The 18,252-nt window shown below is 28.8% G+C and overlaps 2 protein-coding genes across 3 annotated transcripts in view; one reads left to right on the top strand and one right to left on the bottom strand.

The window, feature by feature from the left end:
* LOC145185486 (rab3 GTPase-activating protein catalytic subunit-like) overlaps window positions 1-10,743 on the bottom strand; it is a 40,163-nt gene extending 29,420 nt beyond the window's left edge. The window contains exons 1-2 of the mRNA XM_090099171.1: window positions 10,638-10,743; window positions 10,284-10,329 (exon numbers count right to left, since the gene is read on the bottom strand). Of these exons, the coding sequence (XP_089955297.1) occupies window positions 10,284-10,329; window positions 10,638-10,735 (144 nt within the window). The 5' untranslated portion in view covers window positions 10,736-10,743. The remainder of the gene's footprint in view (window positions 1-10,283; window positions 10,330-10,637) is intronic.
* Window positions 10,744-11,150: 407 nt separating this feature from the next.
* Window positions 11,151-14,638, top strand: LOC145185819 (uncharacterized). 2 transcript variants are annotated; one of them, XM_090099153.1, is made up of 3 exons: window positions 11,151-11,438; window positions 11,926-12,090; window positions 12,848-14,638. In XM_090099153.1, exon 3 carries the CDS (start codon window positions 12,881-12,883, stop codon window positions 14,504-14,506), a length of 1,626 nt encoding a protein of 541 aa, XP_089955279.1. In that variant the 5' UTR covers window positions 11,151-11,438; window positions 11,926-12,090; window positions 12,848-12,880; the 3' UTR covers window positions 14,507-14,638. The 2 variants fall into 2 exon arrangements, with proteins under 2 accessions (XP_089955279.1, XP_089955277.1); XM_090099151.1 differs by lacking the exon at window positions 11,926-12,090 and having other exon boundaries at window positions 11,154-11,438.
* The last annotated feature ends 3,614 nt before the right edge of the window (window positions 14,639-18,252 follow it).

The raw sequence follows: 18,252 nt of genomic DNA, 5'->3' as shown, positions 1-18,252 counted from the left end.
AAAATATTTATATTTATCAACCATTATTTAGATTTTACCAAATTCAAAAAATCCCTTTTTTTACCGAAACAAAAAGGGATTTTTTTTTGAATGTTGTTCATGTTTCAGGTGATTCTGGCTATCCTTATAAACAATATTTAATGACACCTTTTTCTAACCCAAAAATGAAAATGAAATCAGATACAATTACAACTTGAGAAGTACACACATGTTGAATGTTGTTGTTGAATATTGTTTTGGTATATCAAAAAAAAACAATACCCTTGTCTTAACATTCCCTTAGGAACAAAACTGCAAAATTCCATAGCTATAATAATATCCTGTTTTGTGCTTCACAACATTGCCCTTCTACAAAATGATTATTGTGGAGGCAATGAAATACAAAATAGCAATGAAGAATGTGGTGCTAAAGCATTCACTAAAGATATTTTTGCAGAAACAAAGCAAAAGTCAAATTTCAGACTTATTTTTTTTAAAAAAAATTTGTGTCTGATAATGGATAAAGGGTCTAATAACAAAAACATTATTTTCAAATATTTATACTACATATTATTTCAAAAGAATTACATTTTATATTTCAAAATAGTATTATATATGAAAAAAACAATTTTAATAAAAAATAAAGTGATAAATTCAAACATTCCAAAAACAATTTGGATCTGATATTGTTAGAAAATAATAATCCTCACATAGAATAATTCTGTTGTGTTGCTTTTTTAAAACTTTGTGAAAATTTTAACTGTGAAAATTTTCACAAAGTTTTGTTTGTATTGTTGCTTTTTCTGGAGAGAGTTTTTTTTTATATCATCTATTTCTATTTGTTTTTGCATTAGTTCTTTATCAAGATCATGAATTTCATTATATTGCTTTTTTGTATTTTTTTTTATTAAGAGATTTTTGTTTAACGTTAAACTTTGTTCTTTTTCATGTGTTAATGAGCAAGATGCTATCAATGGTTTTTAAAAGTTTTCTTTTCTGTTTCTATAAGTGGCCCAATAATTTCAGAAGACCTGTCTCCATATGTGATCTCTATTGACTTACATATGTAAATGGTATACTTACATATGTTAATGGTATATATATGTGTAGGTATATATATATATATATATATATATATATATATATATATATATATATATATATATATATATATACACACACACACACACACACACACACACACACACACACACACACACACACACACACACACACACACACACACACACACACACACACACACACACACACACACACATAGTATTATGTAGTATTAGTATTGAGAAAACTAATTTTGTTTAAAGTAATTTTCTCAGTATTTTTTAAAAAAAAACCATTATTTTCATTAAAGTATTAGTAAAAAGATAAATAAAAATACATTGTAGTATAGTATCATCCCCAAAAAGCGTCAAAATAAGATTCTGCATTTTCTAGAACATTTGCATGTATTTTAATTCAAATGGAATCTGTTAAAATGGAGAAATCAAGAGAAATTGTCTTGATCACTTAAGTGGTACATATGACCAACCATTGTTTACCAACAACTTAGGATTTGGAACTGAAAGTGCCAAGATGAATTTGTTTTTCTGATGAAAAATACATAGCAAGAACTTTTTTTTTTTTTTACTGTTATTAACTTTTTATTTAATCGTATACTATACAAATATCATTACACGGAATTTGTTTCAGTAAAAGGTTTTTCCCGTAAAAAAAATCCATTACCGCTATTGGTTGCGAAGTGCATTTTCCGATAAACGCCCTAAATTCAACGCCTCGACTATTTTTCAAGTTCGACTTTCTCAAGCACGAACTTGAAATTTTCAAGTCTCGTTTACGCATTCGCTCAAGTCAATTTTTCAAGTCTGACTTGACAAAGTCGAACTTGAGATTTCAAGTCGAACTTGACTCAAGTTCGGTTCTTGCATTCCACCCTTAAGGTTTGAAGTTCGACTTAGGGTGGAATGCAAGAACCGAACTTGAGTCAAGTTCGACTTGAAATCTCAAGTTCGACTTTGTCAAGTCAGACTTGAAAAATTGACTTGAGCGAATGCGTAAACGAGACTTGAAAATTTCAAGTTCGTGCTTGAGAAAGTCGAACTTGAAAAATAGTCGAGGCGTTGAATTTAGGGCGTTTATCGGAAAATGCACTTCGCAACCAATAGCGGTAATGGATTTTTTTTACGGGAAAAACCTTTTACTGAAACAAATTCCGTGTAATGATATTTGTATAGTATACGATTAAATAAAAAGTTAATAACAGTAAAAAAAAAAAAAAGTTCTTGCTATGTATTTTTCATCAGAAAAACAAATTCATCTTGGCACTTTCAGTTCCAAATCCTAAGTTGTTGGTAAACAATGGTTGGTCATATGTACCACTTAAGTGATCAAGACAATTTCTCTTGATTTCTCCATTTTAACAGATTCCATTTGAATTAAAATACATGCAAATGTTCTAGAAAATGCAGAATCTTATTTTGACGCTTTTTGGGGATGATACTATACTACAATGTATTTTTATTTATCTTTTTACTAATACTTTAATGAAAATAATGGTTTTTTTTTAAAAAATACTGAGAAAATTACTTTAAACAAAATTAGTTTTCTCAATACTAATACTACATAATACTATGTGTGTGTGTGTGTGTGTGTGTGTGTGTGTGTGTGTGTGTGTGTGTGTGTGTGTGTGTGTGTGTGTGTGTGTGTGTGTGTGTGTGTGTGTGTGTGTGTGTGTGTGTATATATATATATATATATATATATATATATATATATATATATATATATATATATATATACCTACACATATATATACCATTAACATATGTAAGTATACCATTTACATATGTAAGTCAATAGAGATCACATATGGAGACAGGTCTTCTGAAATTATTGGGCCACTTATAGAAACAGAAAAGAAAACTTTTAAAAACCATTGATAGCATCTTGCTCATTAACACATGAAAAAGAACAAAGTTTAACGTTAAACAAAAATCTCTTAATAAAAAAAAATACAAAAAAGCAATATAATGAAATTCATGATCTTGATAAAGAACTAATGCAAAAACAAATAGAAATAGATGATATAAAAAAAAACTCTCTCCAGAAAAAGCAACAATACAAACAAAACTTTGTGAAAATTTTCACAGTTAAAATTTTCACAAAGTTTTAAAAAAGCAACACAACAGAATTATTCTATGTGAGGATTATTATTTTCTAACAATATCAGATCCAAATTGTTTTTGGAATGTTTGAATTTATCACTTTATTTTTTATTAAAATTGTTTTTTTCATATATAATACTATTTTGAAATATAAAATGTAATTCTTTTGAAATAATATGTAGTATAAATATTTGAAAATAATGTTTTTGTTATTAGACCCTTTATCCATTATCAGACACAAATTTTTTTTAAAAAAAATAAGTCTGAAATTTGACTTTTGCTTTGTTTCTGCAAAAATATCTTTAGTGAATGCTTTAGCACCACATTCTTCATTGCTATTTTGTATTTCATTGCCTCCACAATAATCATTTTGTAGAAGGGCAATGTTGTGAAGCACAAAACAGGATATTATTATAGCTATGGAATTTTGCAGTTTTGTTCCTAAGGGAATGTTAAGACAAGGGTATTGTTTTTTTTTGATATACCAAAACAATATTCAACAACAACATTCAACATGTGTGTACTTCTCAAGTTGTAATTGTATCTGATTTCATTTTCATTTTTGGGTTAGAAAAAGGTGTCATTAAATATTGTTTATAAGGATAGCCAGAATCACCTGAAACATGAACAACATTCAAAAAAAAATCCCTTTTTGTTTCGGTAAAAAAAGGGATTTTTTGAATTTGGTAAAATCTAAATAATGGTTGATAAATATAAATATTTTCTTCATCTAAGAAAAGTTTGAAGTTTGTATGAAATAGCAAAATCAGATATCCATGAAAACTTATAATCACTTTTGCTGAATTATCAAAGAATCAGCTTCTGTTGGAAACTTTATGTACTGATATCTTTTGTTAGCCATTTGAATTGAAATGTTCTAAACCACTGGACAAACAGTTGAGTTTCAGCTCTTCCAAATCTCCTGTTATTCTATAAGAGAGTTTATTTATTGTTACTTAAGTATATTATCATTTGTTGGTATAAAATGTTGTTATTTAAAAACGTAATGTAAAATCTACAATAAGAAGGTGCCATTTTCTGATACCGTTTCTTGAATATCTACTCACTTGGAATGAACCAGTAGCATAAAACCGAAATGCAATAGCCAGTTGTTGTACAGTTGAAAGAGGGCACCCTCGATTGTTAACATTGTTGTTAATAATGTCATTAGCTAATATTAAAAAGGTTTTTATTGGAAAATCTGTAGCACCTTTTAAATTCTATACCGTGGTAAACTTCTAAAGGATTAGCTCTGTCAATAATAAACCTTGGTATGTGACTTGGCTTATTTTTTCTTCTTCTTCTTCTAAAATTCAGCTCATACCGATTCATTTTTGAACATTTAAAAAAAAGTTTTTTTAATACTTCATGTAATTGTAACTACTTCTCATGAACTCTCTTTTACTCCTTTTACACGTATCACCTCTTTGTATAACTGCAACTATTTATTACTAAATGGAATTTACTTTTATACTGTATCACAAAAATGTGCCTTAATCAACAGCCTTTTATAATGCTAGGATGTTCGACATTTCAAAAAGCTAATAAACATTTCTAATGGCATCAAAATATGACATGTTGAATCATTACATACGAGTTACAGGATGTTTTAAAAGACACACGTTTTCGCAATGTTAATATTCAGTTTTCTGTAATGAATTCATTTAAAAATATACTTTCACAATGTAACCTTCTAAATTAATTAGGTCAATATGCCCAAGTAACTACTTTTGCTTGTTAAAAACTCATTTTCATACTTGCAAAGGTTGTAATAAGTTATATAGTAATAGTAAAGTTTTGTTACGCATCAGCAAAATGATAATGGCGGTCTGTTTTTTTTTTCAAGTTTGGTTTCAAGATTGGTCTGGAGCAGACTTGAAAAAATGACTTGAAAATTCAAAAATTCTCGTTTTTCAAGTCTGACTTCAGTTCAAGTTCGCTTCTTGCATTCCGTTCAAGTCAGACTTGAGATTTGAAGTCTGACTTGAAATTTCAAGTTGGGTTCTTGCATTCGGAAGGAATTTTTGCTCTCTCAAGTCTGGTTTGAAGTCAGACTTGAAAACGGTCTATTTTTAGCGGTTTTCAAGTCTGACTTGAGTTGAAGTTCGCTTTGTGCATTCGCTCAAGTCGCGCTTAAGGTTTGAAGTTCGACTTCAAATTTGAAGTTCGGTTCTTGCATTCCACCCTAAGTCTTCATCCGAAAAAATTAAATCCATGTTCCTATTACACAGTTTTTTTAAATACCAAATACTAGAATGTAAAAATATTTATAAAAGTAGAATAGACAGCAAAGCCTACTTTATAACTAATAAAGTTTATTAAGTAGGCCTACTAAATAAAAATTAAAATAAAAATTGCTATCAATGACGTATTACGGATAAAAAATATGTCCTTGAATTTTAGTGACGTATACGTTTTTTGCTTTATAGCAATGCACAGTGGTCCAGGACCATGCCATAAATAAAAAAATATATATTGTTTTATATTAAAAACTTAAAATTGAATTATATATGTTATGTGAAGACCAGATTTCAATTTTCAAGGTCCGTAATTTTTTTAAAAATTTGTCTAAGGAGGGTTTAAAGTTCAAAGACTGAAGAAAATTCCATTTTTTCGGGCAAAAATCTGTCTGCAAACTTTAATTTATACTGACTCCTACCGATATCAAAGCTATGAAAATTGTTTTGAATATTCTTAGGAAATGTAGAAGGTCAGCATAAAATAATTTAGAAATGTAAAAAAGCTTACAAAAGACACAATTTACCGCTTGTTAAACACTTTTTTAAATAAATTGTTAAAAAATAAAACTTTGATCGACCAGGAAAACTTTCGCCCAAGTTTGCCCACTTTGAAATTTTTTGCTTTCGAAAAAATAGCGTGTTTAGAAAAATTTAGAAAAAGCTCTGGCTGCTTTTGTTTGCTTTTGTACCTGTAGGGTTAGTCCAAACATGATGTATTTAGACTAAAATGCAGCTCCCCTCTCACTCCAAATGTTTCGAAATATTGTTTTTTCTAGTTTCAACCGTGAAAACGATATTCTATAGAATAAAAGCGGAAAAAACGGATAAACAAAACAATCAAAACAAATAACATTCACAAAAAATCAAGTAACTAATAAGTGGTGAAACCAAGTTTTTATATGAAGAACAAAGACATTTTTGATTACTTGTTTAAAGAAAAATATGAGAATAAATATGTAAGTTTAATTAGTAAGGAAGCACAAACCGAAATTAGTATATTGTTTTCTCAATGTTATCCCAAGCACAATCAGATTAGGTTAACTGAAAAGTTTATGAAAGACTTTAAAAAGAAATGGAATCAAATAGGTAGACAAAAAGCAAGATTTATAAATCGTTATTGTAAATGAACCTCAACAGCAAATTATAATAAACAATTTACAACGAGGTGCACCATCAAAATTATTTAAAGATCTCTCAATAAGGTCCAAGAAAAGAAGATCGTCAGACATTATTAAAAAATTAGGAGTTACCAATGAAATCCTGTTTCATGCCCTTTTTCTTAATCTCAACAAAGAAAGACGAATTAAAGACGCCCAAGTTCTGAAACATTTGATGGAAAGTAAAATTGATGGATCCTGCAATATATCACGCTCTAAAAGCTACTCAGCAGAAGAAGCTCAAGCTTTAATGTTAGACTGTAGAATGAGTAGGGCTGACTATCAAAATATTTGCCAAGAGGCCTTAGATAAAGGTTGCATGCTATACCCTGCCTACAATTATATTGTGAAAGCTAAAAATGATTGCATTCCAGTTTCCGGATTTGTTACCTCAGACTACAGTGCTTCTGTGAATCTTCAAGGAATAATGGATCACACTGCAAACAGGATTTGGAAAGTCATGGATAAATCAAAACTACCTTAGCCTTGCAATACTCTTCTTCTTATAAATAAAGTTGGATTTGATGGTTCAGCTGGACAGTCTGTTTATAAACAGAGAACTGAAGATGAAGAGGACAGAATCCCAGTTCCAGTTGAAGAATCTTTTTTTCTTTCATGTACAGTACCTGTGCAACTTAAAATACAGGAAACTAATGTTATTCTTTGGACTAACCCCAAAACATCCTCAACCCAATATTGTCGCCCTGTTTGAATGCAATTCACTATAAAAAATCAGCAAATTGTTAAAGCAGAATATGATTTTTTTATGTCAACTGAGCGCAAGTTAGAATGTACTATGATTGATGGTAAAGTTTCCACTCTTCATTCTCCATTAAGTGATTCTTATCAAGTTTGCAATGTTTGCGGATTAATGCCTAAAAAAATGAATGACTTTGAAATTGCTTATAATAGACAAACTAATCAGATGTCTTTAGACCTGGGAATCCACACTCTCCATCTCTGGATTCGCTGTTTTGAATGTCTGTTACATATTGGACAGAGAAGAAGACCAGGATATAATGATTTTTCATGCAAATACACCTGAAAAGAAACAAATAGTTGCAAGCAGAAAAAAAGAAATTCAGGTAAAAATTAAAAATGCACTTGGACTTGTTGTTGATGTGCCAAGAAGTGGTGGCTCTGGTACATCCAATGATGGAAACACAGCAAGAAGGGCATTTAGAAGCCATGAAACTTTTGCTGAAATACTTGGAGTTGATAAAGGTCTTGTTAAAAGATTCTTTATTATCCTTTGTGTTCTGTCCTCTAAGCACCCAATTGACCCAGATAAACTTGAAATATATTGCAAAGATACATTTAAAACATATGTAACACATTTTAAGTGGTATCCTATGCCTGCTGGAGTTCACAAGATGATTGTACATTCACATCAGGTTGTAAGAGACAAGCCGGTTCCAATTGGACTCTTATCTGAAGAAGCTCAGGAAAGTAGAAATAAAGATGTTAAAAACTTTCGAGAACATTTTACAAGAAAATATTCTTGAAAAGTTACAAATGAAGATGTAATGAGAAGATTGCTCTGCTCATCAGATCCCTTTATCACTTCTATGAGGCAAAGTTCTGAATCAAAGAAGGAGCTTGCTCTTCCAGAAGAATGTTTAGACCTTCTTTTGTAATTTTCATAAAAATATTATATTCTTCATATCTAATTGATGTATTGATAGTATAGGTCCTATTTACTTTATTTGAAGAAATCTGCAAAAAGCTGCATGCTTAAAATAGGGGTATATGTACTTTTTTTTTTACAGTAGGGATGTGACACATGTTTAATTGCTATTTTTTAAAAACTCAAAACCTTTATAATTACATTTTTTCAAATAGCTCAGTTTAGTAAAAATGCTTTAAATATAGAAATATTTAAGAAACTATTGTTATTTATAATCTTGGTGTAAAACCAACATTACACACACTTTTTAATTTGTGGTATGTTCTTGCTGTGCAACCATATGCACAGAATATTCATGTCTAGGTAATTATAAAACATGTGTGCTTGGTCTAGTCTCCTTGAAGATTTCGTTGTTTAATCGACCAGGAAGTCAAAAGTGTTATGGAAATAAAATTTAACTTATAGATCTAAAAATATAGGTGTAATTACAAAAAGCATGTCACATGTTATGTCATGTGTCCTTGGAGTGGTATTTTAGAATTTATTTATGCTATACACTAAATCTACCACTATGTACTAAATGAAACATGTTCTCCAGAGAATATTAAGTTAAAAGTTCTTCCGTAAAATAAGTGTTAATTGTAAGTTTTATGTTATGTGTTCTTGGTGTTCTGCACTTGTATGATATTTATCCAATCGAGCAAAAACTTATTATACATGCCGGTGACTAATCAATAAAATCAATTCAATGTTCTATTAATTTATAGTCAATAGTTCATTGAAAATTAAGTATGAAATATGTGTCACATGTTTATTATACGTTGTGTCGTTTGTCCTTGGTTTCATGTCGTTGGCGTGTCCTTCAGAGGTATGACGAGGGACATTATAATAGCTGCTTTTGTGGGTCAGGGTATAATGAATATTCACCGAAAATTTTAGCGTTTTAGCTTCAAAAATGGTGAAGATATGATTTTTGCCTCAAATGTGACAATTCTGGACCACTGTGCACTGTGCACCGTGTATATAGTTTTTTTTAGTTGTTTATTGAATATTTACAGAAAAATTAAATATAAATCGTTAAAACCTATTTCAAATTCTCATTAAATTAATTATAACTTATGTGCGCTAATTCTCTGACCACCACTCTATACTTGATACGTGCGAGTTAACTTATAAGCTTCTATGACCAAACGCGGCACCAAATGGCTTATAAATTCTATAACCAAACGCGGCACCAAATGGCTTAAAAGTTAAAAAGTTTTTGAAATGATTGAACTTTGGATAACCAGAAGGTTTTAAAAACTTTAAAAAGTAAAAAAAGACAATTTAGTTTTTTGTGATGTAAAAGATTATCAATCTTTAGAGTTCTTTTACCTTATAATGCCTTGTAAGAGATAAACAAAATAAGAGATAAACATAGTTCACAAGCTATTTTACTTTATTATGCCTTATAAGAGATAAATGTCCACAAGCCATTTTAATAAAAACATCTTTATTGTTGTCTTTAATCTTAATTTGCAAAAATTTCTGCCGTTAAGAGACTTTGAAGTCAAAAGCGCTTATCACTATACATATTATATATCGCATTAATTGTAGATAAAAGTTTAGTCACACTTAAAATATTAACAACCAGAGGGAGAAAAAAATGGCGGTGTTACTAAATACTGCTTCAACAAATTTGTTGGAAGCCAACCCAAAGCATTAAACAACTTAAGAGTTTGAACCTTTGGTTTTACTTTAACTACGAGTTGAATATAAAACTGGAGGATTCAAATTTTTTGAAATTTAAACTGAACTACGATTTTCACAAATCAATTTTAGCATAGATTTATGGCGCACATTAAGCGTAATTCATTTTCTATAAAGTCCTAAATCAGTGAATCATTTCTGCATGTGTGCGTTCTTGCTTGGGTTTTTCTGAATAATCAGGCTAATCTCTAAAGGCTGACGCGTATCTTGGTTTTAATCTTAATGCAATTGGCAATTAAAAAATAATAACAAAAAAAAAAAATCAAAAGATTTTTAATTTATAAAATTCAACATAATTTAGTTATGTCAAAGATTATGTGTAATCAATAAAAGTAATAAAATATCATTACCTTGAGATGCCAATATAAAACTTCAATTCTCAGATTATTTTTAAAGCTAGAAAAAAGTGTTTTATCATTTTTCAAGTTGTGAGTTATATATATATATATATATATATATATATATATATATATATATATATATATATATATATATATATATATATATATATATATATATGTTCATTATCCATTTAATAGAATAAAAAATTTTGGGAAGAGGGAGTGTTAAAAATTGAAAGCCATCATGACGTTCCAAGAAAAAAACGCTCACAGTATCAAATTAATAAATGTCAGTAACAACGTCATCATAGTCTATTGGATTTAGAACATATTTTAAAAAGGAAAAGTTATCCCTGCGAATACCTATTTAAGAATAACTTTTTAAGAAGCACAAATGGGCTCTCCGGTCCCCCGACTCCAATTCCATAAATCTGCTGATTCTTGCCAGTAAACATTTTCATGACACAAGAAGATTATTTTTAGAATCCTGACACCACGCATTCGACTACAAGACTCAAATCTTATTGCATAATTGGTTTTAATTATTTGTTCTAACTTTGAATGGAAAAGATTACTCTTATCTATTAGATAAACTGCGAAAACCATTCAAGATCTTCCTTTCGAATATTATTCATATAATCGACCATTAATTTTTCACCTTATTTGAATTAAAAATAATGATTAGTAGATAAGAATATATTTTCGTAATTATTCATGAGTTATACTGAAAATATTTAACGTAGGTAAAAAGTCCAAAAAAAAAATTTAAACTTGCATAATTGAGAAAAAGATTCCTTAAAGGGATTTCGCTACAAAGCTTCGGAGCTTATTAATACAACTTGGCTCGCTACATTGCTTTCGGGGCTTATTCATTTTAGCCTGGGATTGTGAGAAGGGATTTTGTCAAAGAATTTAAATGTCAGTCAAAGCAAATCATTTTATGATACCTATATGATTTATTAAGCTTTGCAATGCTCGAGACAGTTTTAATTTATTTTTAACCTTTTAATTTAACTTTTCACTTAAAATCTACGTGATTACGCATTCTCTAGAGATTAAATGATAACACGACGATAACGACATCCTTAAAGATAACGCGTGGTTTAAAAAATTTATAACAAATGCATTTTAACAACAAGGACAAAAGAAAATGACAATTTTTTTGTAAGTCTTTTAGTTTTGATTAAAGACTCTTTAAATTTAAATGTGTATATATATATATATATATATATATATACACATTTAAATTTAAAGAGTCTTTATATATATATATATATATATACATATACATATGTATATATAACAAGATGATTATTTAGACATTTTAAATTAGGAAAAAGAATAAATTCAGAATACTGAAACAAAAAAAACCCTTAACATTCATACTTAACCTGTTTAACCAACTTCGATGTATATCATAACACTAAAAATATAAATATTCAAATAAAGAAATTAATAAGTGGAATCTTTGCATCATTTGTTATGAAGCCAATTGTAAGGCTCTAAATAATTTTAAAAAATTAATCTAAGAATATTTGAAAAAATACTTATAGATTTCATAGTAGTTCAATTCTCTAACTTTTCATTTCTGCGACTTTTCTCTTATTACAAGAATCAACTTTTCTAGATTGCTATGAACCATTCTTTATAGTTACGAGTGGCGGGATGGGGGAGGAAGGAATAGGAGGTGTGTACCCTTCTCACCAATTGAGGCAGCCTCCCTAACAAATTTGAATGTTGCCCTTGATTTCGGTTTCATCTTAAGGCTAACGATTAGAATATTTTGGCTAACTAAAGTCTTTTGTGTACCGCAAAGGTAGGAATCATTTAAAGTGTTAGGAAATCTGAAAAGAAAAGTTCCTTTAGATAAAGAAAAATGTACTTAATCACGAAAAAAGGTTGCAAACTATAGGAAAAGTTTTCGTCGCAAGTAACTTTGTTAGATAATCCAATCGAAAACAAATTCTTCAATAATAAAAGTAGTTGTTATATACGTATGTATGTATGTATGTATGTATGTATGTATGTATGTATGTATGTATGTATGTATGTATGTATGTATGTATGTATGTATGTATGTATGTATGTATGTATGTATGTATGTATGTATGTATGTATGTATGTATGTATGTATGTATGTATGTATGTATGTATGTATGTATGTATGTATGTATGTATGTATGTATGTATGTATGTATGTATGTATGTATGTATGTATGTATGTATGTATGTATGTATGTATGTATGTATGTATGTATGTATGTATGTATGTATGTATGTATGTATGTATGTATGTATGTATGTATGTATGTATGTATGTATGTATGTATGTATGTATGTATGTATGTATGTATGTATGTATGTATGTATGTATGTATGTATGTATGTATGTATGTATGTATGTATGTATGTATGTATGTATGTATGTATGTATGTATGTATGTATGTATACTTGTATGTATACATATATGTATGTATATGTATATTTTTTTAGGTTAAAAGAAAATAATGATAAACAGAATGTTCGTAATTAAGTATACAAAAAGACTTTAATTTATTTTTTTGCTTCATAGGCGATGATTGCTTTTCACTAATTATTTGAAAGAATGACAATAGCTGAATCAGATAGATATTCCGTTGCTATTAAAGCTAATGCTTCACGCGTTCATAGTGAATTATTGAAGCTAGATATTGAGAAGTTCAGCCAAAGATTGGATCAAGCGCATGATATTGAAAGAAGTTCGCAAGCTGAAACTTACGAGAGTAAAAAATTTAAAATTAGACCAAGATCTCGTTCAATAAGCTGTTTAAATTTTGATCCTGAAATATCAGAGAATGATCATAATCATGTTTCAAATTATGAACGGAATCTTTTAAAATCAAAAAAAGATAAAAGTATTAATACAAAAAAGTGTGAGAGAAAGCGCAATAGAAGTGCTAGCGTCACCAAAAAACAAAACTTAGAAACGATCATATCAAAAGATTTGTGTGGGTCTTTGCCACAGTTATCAATTGAATTGTGTGAATCATCACTGCAGTTATCAGGTAACGATGCTCTTTCCGAAACCTCATCATTATCGTCTTCGATAGAGTTTGAACTAAATGCAAATGAAAACTTGAGATTAAAAAATAGAAGAAACGGTGTAGTTATAAACACTTTTGAGAAACCGAAAAAACAACGTGGATCTCATTTTCAACTTCGAAAATTTTCATTGCAATATATGACTACTAAACATAACAAACGAGTCCGTAACTCAGAACCTGTTAAAGAAAATAACAAAAATATTGATTATGATCAATTATCTAAGAAGTTACCAGGAATGTCTTTAATTTATTCCGATAAAAATTTATTTCACGCAGATGGTAGAAGAACTAAACACATTTATGATTTAAGAAGCCAATCCGATACTGAAACAATTTTGAAAAGAGTTCACTCTGCCTTTACTAAGAAAACGGGCTCTTCAATCCATGAACAGCTTCAACATGATGATGGACTAAAGAAGGTATCTAAAGAAGTAAAAGAACCTAAAATTACCCCTAAATTTGATTCATTAACTTTAAAAAAAAAAGGTTTATGCAAGTCTTTACCTTTGGATCTAAACAAAGAAAAACTGTGGCCAGGCGATATGTGGTTTTTGTTTAAGTTACAAAACAAAAATAACAAAGAAGCATCAGAAACATTTCCTTGTAATTCAACAGAAGAATATTTGGATCACGAAAAATTTGTTAGAAAATCCAGTCAAGACGATCCCGCATTTAACAAAATAAACAGGTATAAAGTAGTCATTACTCAAAACCCTATTTTAAATTTAGATCAAAATAGTTATTGTAATTACATAAAAAAAAAACTTAGCCGATCTTATGCTAGTCTTGATTTGGCCTTGGTTAAGAGGAAAGAGAATAGTCTACTTATAGAGCACTTTTTTAGTGGTTTTAAAGCAAATTTGGAATCAAAATTAATATCTTACCTCAGCGATAAAATTTATGAACCAAAAGTGGTCGGTGATTGGTGCCGAACGTTAAGTGAATCAATAAAAGACCAAATAGTTCATGTCACAGGAGATTCCTATAAAGTAACTTGTCAAATTTTTATCAGTGCTGTGTACGATAAAGGGGCTCATATTGCCACGCAATCATCATATAACAAGCTTACAGACTTTCTTTTCACTGTGGCATACCACGGAGAAGAAATATTTGCATTAGCAACGGCTGCAGCCGTACTAATTAATTAATCACCTTTTTAAAAAATATGTTTTTGAACTTCATTAAGAATAAATGTAAATGAAAATGAACCAAAGATTGTAACTGTTTTATTGTTGTTGGTAAATACACAATAAATACAACGTAACATCGTAACAACGTAACATCTCGTGTTATTTGACTGATCTGGAATATGACTTTTTCAACTTAATGTTGGTCATTGACATGCCTTTTCACTACCCTTTTTCTAATCATCATTATTATCAAATTATCTTTTTTTTTTTTTGTGCTTAGATAATAAGCAATCTTGTTTTTTTTTTTTAATGTTTTAATATTTCGATGTGGTAGACGCGATAGTAATAAGCTTCTTGAGAAACATTTAGAAAAAGTTAGAAATTTAATGGTGAACCATTAAAGTAAAGCCTTCAAAACAAAAATAATTTTTTATCTAAACAAATCAGACAAATAGCCAAAAAATTACCGAAACCAATTCCGATTTTATATTTTATTGACTTTAGTTACTTTTTCTTAACGATGAAAAAAGACGCTTCTATGTAAAACATAGAGTAAACTGGAGTCGATATTTTAACAGAAGTCGAAACTTTGTGCGTGTGTAGCTTTACGATTACTAAAAATCTATTTCGGAAACATTTAGGAAAACATAACTTAAGTAATCTATGCAATTATACAGCTTCAAAACATCTTTGTCCTTGTATATATATATATATATATATATATATATATATATATATATATATATATATATATATATATATATATATATATATATCGTTTGATGTAGTGTTGTATTAAAATAATACAAAGCTCTTGTTCGTTGAAAAGTGCTCGGTGTTTAGGAAATTTGTTTTGATTATATATAAATTTCAAAACACAGCGTTTTATAATTATGATTAAAAACGATAAAGAAAAAACTTTTATTATGGAACTTTAAGTTTCATGCCTAACGGCAATCATCAGCCATATATTACCTAAAATAGGGTTTTTTAATTATAATTATAATTAAATATATATATATATATATATATATATATATATATATATATATATATATATATATATATATATATATATATATATATATATATATAATTGATAAGAAAACATCAAATAATACGTGTTCTCTAAATACAAATAACAATTTATTATAAGAATTTTTCGCTGGATTTAGGTTACCAGCATCATCAGCTCGTAAAATTATTTTAAATCGAAAAAACAGTTTAAAGTTTACTGACTTCAGCAGTTGAATGACTTCTTTCTTTTAAAATCCTTGTATAAAAACGTGAAAATGGTGTCCAAAATTTTGTCTTAACAAATCGGCCATTATCGAGATTATTACCCCCCTTTAGAAGGGAACATAGGTGCCTCTGTATCTCAACAGTCTCAAAGACCTTCCAATCAAATTTTTTTGTCTCTACTTCAAGAGTTTTAGTTCTCTCCCAGTTAATTTTTTTTGAACATGACTTGCTATGACGGCTATTACAAACTGATGATGTTTGCCCTCGTTTTAGCTTTTTTGATAGTGTCAAGTTCGAGTTCTAATGTGTAACCACGTTTCGCCGACGTATTTTTTTAAACAGTTACGTTCAATTAAAAAAATTCCAGATTGGCTATTACGAGGCAATTTAGATTTGTTTTTTTTTTTTTACCCGTGAGCAGTGATCTTAAATTAGGATTAGATTTTAAAAAAACTACTCTAAATGAAACTTTTCTAAATATTTTCTTTAATTTTGGGGACAACGATGGTATCCACAGTAATGATATGTATGTATGTATGGAGGGCATCACATTCAGATTGAATTTTATTGTTCTTTATTTTAGACCGTTTTATAGTAATTTGATTTGCAAAACTTACCAATTGGCTTTTGTCGTAATCATTTTCATTGAATATTTAAATTAGAAAAGTCATCTCATTTTGTAAATGTGAATCACTGCATATGGAGTAAGCTCTGAGAACGTAACCTTTAAACACGGCGATCTTCTATTTGACTTATTAAGTAAATTTTTCGAGATCGTCCGTGTTTTATCATTCGGTCTTATTTTTATAAGATTTTTCATTCCGTAATTTCAAGGCTTTCATAAACAGGCCGCGACAGCTCATTTTCCGTAAAATTAGCGAAGACCGACTTTTTTACGGTTAAAATTATTTTTTTATCCTTGCTTTTGTAAACAAGCTTCAAAATCAAATAAAGAGCTTTAGAAGAACAAAAACAAATTTTCATTAAATTTCGGAAGAAAATATTGTGGGAACTTTTTTTCATTTATAAATAAGTTAATTACAATAAAAATTTAAAGAGTTTAGCTAAAATTTACTAAATCTCATTTTCATAAACTATATGTTTATTTTAGCTGTTTAACACTTGTGATACAAATAATAATTTTTTTGATAAAAACAAACAAATATGTTAACTTTATTTTATTAAAATTATTTTGACTTTTTTAATTCAAATTATTTTATTTTGAAGTTGAAAGTTTTGCTTGTTTTATTAAACATTCCTTCCCAAAATCTTCAGAGTGTTTTTTACAGTAATTGTTTTAAAAAATGTTTGCCAAAATGCAGCAAACTTTTTTAACACTTTGAACAAGCAATTGAACTTTACTATTGCAGTTAATAAAAATGTCAATAATTCCTCTCTTGCACAGCAGTGGTGAAACTTTATTCACAAGTGTCACTTCAAATATAAAAAAACAATAAATAACAATGTAGACTAAATTGTCAGAAGGTTCTCTTAGTCTTCCCCTGTTTAAAGAACTAATCAAAATTCCATATTTTTGAAACATATCAAAGGTGTCTATTTCTTCTAAAATTGAATGTAATTCTGGAAGTTTGTAAGCAATAAAACCTGCAATATATAAAAGCCCTTGTTTGCATTCATTTGGCAACTGAACCTCACAATTTTCACATATTGACATATCAAAATCCACATCAAGTTCACGATTATCACAGTGGTGGTGAGCAGGAGGAAATATTGTAAAATCTGCTTGCTCATCTAGCAACTTTCCAGTTTTGTCGATTCTAAATTTTTGAATAACATTTTGCACAGTTATCAGATGCCACCTGACTCTTGATGATATTTCCTAAACTGTTTTTCTAGTGCATCTGATTGCATATGTCCTAGCAATACATAAGATACACCGCAATTCAAAAAATACTTGGCACAGCTTGCTAATCTTTTAGAAGTTTTTTGCAATAAGAAATATAGTTCTCTAAGAAATCTATTTGCCATTGACTGAAGTAATAGGCTTTCTTTGAATATCATTTAATCTAATATCTAGACCTTTACTGTTGACAATAAGCCATCACTTGACAACTGTTTCAATAAAAAGTGAAGTATCTTTAGCTTCAGGAATTTTTACATGTAATGCTGCAACTGTTTCATCACAAAAAACTTTGAGAACTGATCCAAAATTTTGTCATTTAATTGGTTTTGGTGACTAAAATAACTTGCTCGCTTAGAATCTGTTTCATTATTAATATCATAACTGACAGCATTCTCCAGTTGAGAATAATATTTAATAATTCCTTTGTTTAAAAAAGAAAATAGATATCTCTAGAATCTTCTAAAGTTACATATATTGAAAACTTAGGTACTGGTCCACCATGTTCATATGATATTAATGATATATTTTTTCTTTTTCAACAAAATAAAATTTTTCTTCACAGTTATTTATCATTGACTTCAAATTTTTTACAATTGAATTAAATTGAATAGCATTCATTTTTTTGAAGTTTTCGAACTCATCAGGTAAACTATTCTTT

Source organism: Hydra viridissima, unplaced genomic scaffold, assembly GCF_058129835.1.
Source record: "Hydra viridissima isolate aposymbiotic clone 2 unplaced genomic scaffold, HvirCarnegie_v1 scaffold_9, whole genome shotgun sequence".
Lineage (NCBI taxonomy): Eukaryota > Metazoa > Cnidaria > Hydrozoa > Anthoathecata > Hydridae > Hydra > Hydra viridissima.
This window is presented reverse-complemented; position numbering and strand designations above follow the sequence as displayed.